General features: G+C 39.3%; 1 protein-coding gene and 1 long non-coding RNA gene across 3 annotated transcripts in view; both read left to right on the top strand.

Annotated features, from left to right (window-relative positions):
* Window positions 1-864: 864 nt before the first annotated feature.
* Window positions 865-5,000, top strand: part of LOC126993531 (uncharacterized protein ZK1073.1-like) — a 40,385-nt gene continuing 36,249 nt past the window's right edge. For both annotated transcript variants that reach the window (XM_050852674.1, XM_050852672.1), the window contains exons 1-3: window positions 865-953; window positions 3,314-3,377; window positions 4,543-4,660. In XM_050852674.1, the coding sequence (XP_050708631.1) occupies window positions 906-953; window positions 3,314-3,377; window positions 4,543-4,660 (230 nt within the window). In that variant the 5' untranslated portion in view covers window positions 865-905. The remainder of the gene's footprint in view (window positions 954-3,313; window positions 3,378-4,542; window positions 4,661-5,000) is intronic.
* Window positions 1,023-2,729, top strand: LOC126993534 (uncharacterized). The gene is made up of 2 exons (XR_007747892.1): window positions 1,023-1,845; window positions 1,966-2,729. It is a non-coding gene; the product is annotated as an uncharacterized LOC126993534 (long non-coding RNA).

Genomic DNA, 5,000 nt, shown 5'->3' with positions numbered 1-5,000 from the left:
ATATTTCTCTCTAGTTTCTGCATTTCCAGTCATATATTGATTCCCAGTCCTACTTTTCAGCGTCTGGTTACAATCATTTTCGTATATTTGAATTCCCTTCCTAAATATACTTCACAGGTTTCTCAGACTCGCATATTATCGTTGTTCTATTTCTCTCTCAACGCTCTGTATTGATTTTCTGCCTTTGCCTCATCATTTATACATTCAGTCATTCCCTTCGTATTGTTCTGCTTCTAAATAAACATCTTAGTACAATATTTTTACACGTTTTCCTTTTCTTTAGTTGCTTCATTCATTTTCATTCATTTTCTTTTGTTTTCTTTATATTCTTTCAACTTTTCTTGCCTTTGTTTTCATTCTTCTTATTATTCTTTTCTCTTCTTTTTTCATTTTTCTTCTTCTTTTCTCTTCTTTCTATCTATCTCTTCTTCTCTCTTATCAATTTCTTCTCTTCTTCTATTTAACTCTATTTCTGTTTTAATTCGTCTTCTTCATATTGTTTTCTGTTCTTTCTATCTATCTCTTCTTCTCTTATCAATTTCTTCTTTTCTTCTATTTAACTATTTCTGTTTTCATTTTTCTTCATATTGTTTTCTGTTCTTTTTATCTATGTCTTCTTCACTCTTATCAATCTCTTATTTTCTTCTTAACTATTTCTCACTTCATTTTCTTATTTTCTTCTTTTGTCTCCATGTATCTTCTTCTTTTCCCCTCATTTATCTTCTATTTCCTTCTTCTATCCTTTCTTCTTCTGTCTATCCACTTTTCTGTTTTCTTGGGAGACGTTTAATAATTTGGACGCCTTTCTTTTATGCTTCTAATTCGTGTTATGTTTATTTTTGTTCCCCTTTTAAATATTGACAAGTTTTTCTTTGACTCACTTCCCGTTTTCTCTTCCACAGAAAATGGAGATCTCAACCAATGGGGGACGTAGCTTCACCGTCTACGTCCAGGTAAGAGAGAGAGAGAGAGAGAGATTAATTGTGTGTGTGAGTGAAACCTGAGCTTTATGGACTGAGAGAGAGAGAGAGAGAGAGAGAGAGAGGGAAACATGGCCTTTATAGCGCTAGGATTAAGGCAACAGGTAGGGAAAGTTGAAGGTAGGTAATTAGGTTAGGCAACAGGTAAGATACAACAGGTGATGGGTTAGGTAACGAAAGGAAGGTAAGGGAAGAGGAGTTTTGAGTAAGGTAAGGTTAGGTAAGGTTACTGAAAGGTGAATTAAGGTAGGTGAGGTAAGGTATTTTAAGGTAATTTTAGGTGAGGGAAGTAATTTTAGGTAAAGGAAGATTGAATTTCGAGTTAGGTAAAGTTAAGGTAAGGTTAGGTAAAGTTACTGAAAGGTGGATTAAGGTTAAGGGAAATGGATATAAGGGTAGGTGAGGTAAGGTATTTTAAGGTAATTTTAGGTAAGGGAAGAGGCGTTTGGAGTAAGGTAAAGTTAAGGTAAGGCTAGGTAAGGTTACTGATTGGTGGATTAAGGTTAAGGGACAAATATAAGGGTAGGTGAGGTAAGGTATTTTAAGGTAATTAGGTAAGGGAAGATTGAAATTCGAGTAAGGTAAAGTTAAGGTAGGGTTAGGTAAAGTTACTAAAAGATGAATTAATCTAAAGGGAAATAAGGATGAAATTGGTTAAGGCAAGGTATTTTAAGGTAATTTTAGGTAAGGGAAGAGAGTTTCGAGTAAGGTAAAGTTAAGGTAGGGTTAGGTAAAGTTACTAAAAGATGAATTAATTTAAAGGAAAATAAGGATAAAATTGGTTAAGGCAAGGTATTTTAAGGTAATTTTAGGTAAGGGAAGATAGAGTTTTGAGTAAGGTAAAGTTAAGGTAAGGTTAGGTAAGGTTACTAAAAGGTGAATTAAGGTTAAGGGAAATGGATATAAGGGTAGGTGAGGTAAGGTATTTTAAGATAATTTTAGGTAAGGGAAGATAGAGTTTCGAGTAAGGTAAAGTTAAGGTAAGGTTACTGAAAGGTGGATTAAGGTTAAGGGAACTGATTATAAAGGTAGGGAAGGTAAGGTATTTTAAGGTAATTTTAGGTAAGGGAAGAGAGTTTCGAGTTAGGTTAAGTTAAGGTAAGGTTAGGTAAGGTTACTGATTGGTGGATTAAGGTTAAGGGACAAATATAAGGGTAGGTGGGGTCAGGTATTTTAAGATAATTTTAGGTAAGGGAAGATAGAGTTTCGAGTAAGGTAAAATTTAGGTAAGGTTAGGTAAGGGAACTGGAAGGCAACTTTAGGAAAGGTAGTGATTAGACCAGGTAAGGCAGACTAAGGTAATACACGTAGATTTAACCTTAAACTAATTACAAGGTAAGATTCGAGTATTTTAAGGGAAAGTAAGATTAGGTAAGGTAAGGTAAAGATCAAACCAGGTGTAAGGTAAAATTCCGGTACTACAAGGAAAGGTAACATTAGGTAAGGTTAATTAGCTCAGGTGATGAAATATATATGTATCAGGTGTGTCGGGTAATTAGTGTGGGAGGAACACCTGTTTGTTGCTCATTAAGAGGAAAGTGATGCTGAGAGAGAGAGAGAGAGAGAGAATGAAAGGAAGAAAGACTGAAATAAAGAAAGGAATGAATAAAGAAAGAGAGGAAGAGAGAAAGAAAGAAAGAATGAAGGAAAATAAAGGAGGAAAAACAAAGAAAGGAGGAATGAAAAGAAGAAAATGAGAGAAAGGACAGAAGAAAGAAAAGAAAGAAAGGGAATGAAAGAAAGAAAGAAAGAAGGAAAGAAAAGAAAGAGAGGAAGAAGGAAAAGAAAAAGAAAAAAGAAAAAGAAAGAGAGGGAGAGGTAAAAAGAATGTGCAAAAGGAGAAAGAATGAAGGAAAATAAACGAGGAAAAACAAATAGAGGAAGAATGAAAAGAAGAAAAGAAAAAAAGAAAAAGAATGAAAGAAAGGGAGAAAAAAGAAGAAAGAAAGAGAAAGAGAGAGGCAAAAAGAGATAATGACATACAGGAAGATAAAAAGTCGTAATAATCTTCTCTCCCTCCCCCTCCCTTTCTTTCTCTCCTCCTCCTCCTCCTCCTTCTCTCCCTCCGTAATTATTGTAAATATTCAGAATCATAATTGCTTGTCATTATGAGAGAGAGAGAGAGAGAGAGAGAGAGAGAGAGAGACGGAAAGGCAGAAACAAATAATGACAGACAAACAAACAAACAAAAAAAACAAGCAAAAGAAATAGACTCACACACAGACTGAGGTATATCTATCTATCTATCTATCTATCTATCTATCTTTGTTTTGAGTGCCGTAAAGGGAGAATAACCACTAACCTCCCTTTCCTCTCCATTTTTTCCTCGGCAGGGTGATTTGACCAAGGCTGACCAGCGCGCAGTGTTCCTGACCGTTCACGACATGGGATGCAACCGTGAGTCTGGCAGGGGGGGGGGGGCAGGGAAGGGGCTGGGGTTGGCAGGGGGGAGGGGCTGGGGTTGGCAGGGGGGAGAGGGGCTGGGGTTGGCAGGGAGTACAGGAAAATTGGGGGAGTCTGGCAGGGATTTTGGAAGGGAGATTTGGCAGGGTGAGTTAAGAAGGCTTGGTAGGGAAGGGAAAGGAAGGGAAGGGGAACTCGTTTGGGGATTGACAGGGAGGGGAAGGATAGGAGGTTTAGCAGAAAGTGTGACAGGGTTTTACAGGGAAGAGAAGAGCTGTCTGGCAGGGTAGGGAAGGGAAGGGAAGGGAAGAGCTCGTTTGGGGATTGGCAGGGATGGAAGGGATAGGAGCTTTAGCAGAGAGGAGAGGAGGGAATGGAATGGAAGGGGGAGGTTGAAGTGGCCTAGTAGAGAAAGGAAATGGATATGGGGTGGGAGGGAGGAAGGGAGGGATGATTTAAAAGGGAGAGTCACCATTTATCACAATCCCATCACCAGCATCACAACTCTCATCTCCCCACACACACATCACCACCACCACTATAATCATCACCACCACCAACAACAACAACGTGTAAACATCCCACAAACATCACCATCAACACCACGCCAACACCTTTTACAATCATTCACCACCACCACCACCATTACCATCACCACCTTTCACAGACAACACCTATCACCACCACCACCACCACTGCAGTCCTCTCACCTCCATCTACATCACCACCAGACAAACCATTACTGCCATACCATCACCGACTACTTAGATTAATTTTGTCCCACTTTCTGATGCAAGAGTTTCGTGGGTCTGTTAAATCTCTCATCATTTACTTGTTATATTGCATGGGAGGAAGGTTTTAATCCCTATCAACACCACCTCGTACTTAGATTCATTTTGTCCCACTTTCTGATGCAAGAGTTTCGTGGGTCTGCTAAATCTCTCATCATTTACTTGTTACATTGCATATGGGAAGAAGGTTTTAGTCTCCATTACTACCATACCATAAATTCACTTTGTCCCACTTTCTAATGCAAGAGTTTCATGGGTCTGTTAAATCTCTCATCACTTACTTGTTACACTGCATGGGAGGAAGCTTGTACTCTCTATCAACACCATCATCACCACTACCATCATCACCACCGTCACCCTCTTCGCAGACTCGTCCTGGGCTGAGTTCGTGACCCACCCCGTTATGAGGGAGACCAAGGACCGATCTGTGTTCATCCACGTGGACATCCCCGGACAGGAGGACGGAGCTAAGGACCTGCCTAACGAGTGAGTACACCTGACCCCTTACCTGTCTGTCTCCTCCTCTCTGGTCTTCCCTTCCTCCCCTTCCCCTTCCTTCCCTGGTCTACCCTCCTCTTCCTTCCTATCTTCACCCCTGGTCAACAGATATGATTAATTAAGGAAGATAATGGAAAAAAGAAAGAAAGATGAAAAATAAATGAAGAATGTGAAAGAAAATGTGAAAAGAATGAAAAGGAAAGTAAAAGATAATGAGTAAAGAAGAAAAAACGTAGAATATTGTAGGAAGAAATTGATAAGAAAAATCCGTATCCCCCTTTCCCCTTTCTTCCCCTCCCCCGTCCTTCCCTTCCCCTTTCCTCCCTTG

The sequence above is a fragment of the Eriocheir sinensis genome, unplaced genomic scaffold, assembly GCF_024679095.1.
Source record: "Eriocheir sinensis breed Jianghai 21 unplaced genomic scaffold, ASM2467909v1 Scaffold628, whole genome shotgun sequence".
In the NCBI taxonomy this organism is placed as follows: Eukaryota; Metazoa; Arthropoda; class Malacostraca; order Decapoda; family Varunidae; genus Eriocheir; species Eriocheir sinensis.
Note: the sequence above shows the minus strand (reverse complement) of the source record. Positions and strands in the feature narration are given on the sequence as shown.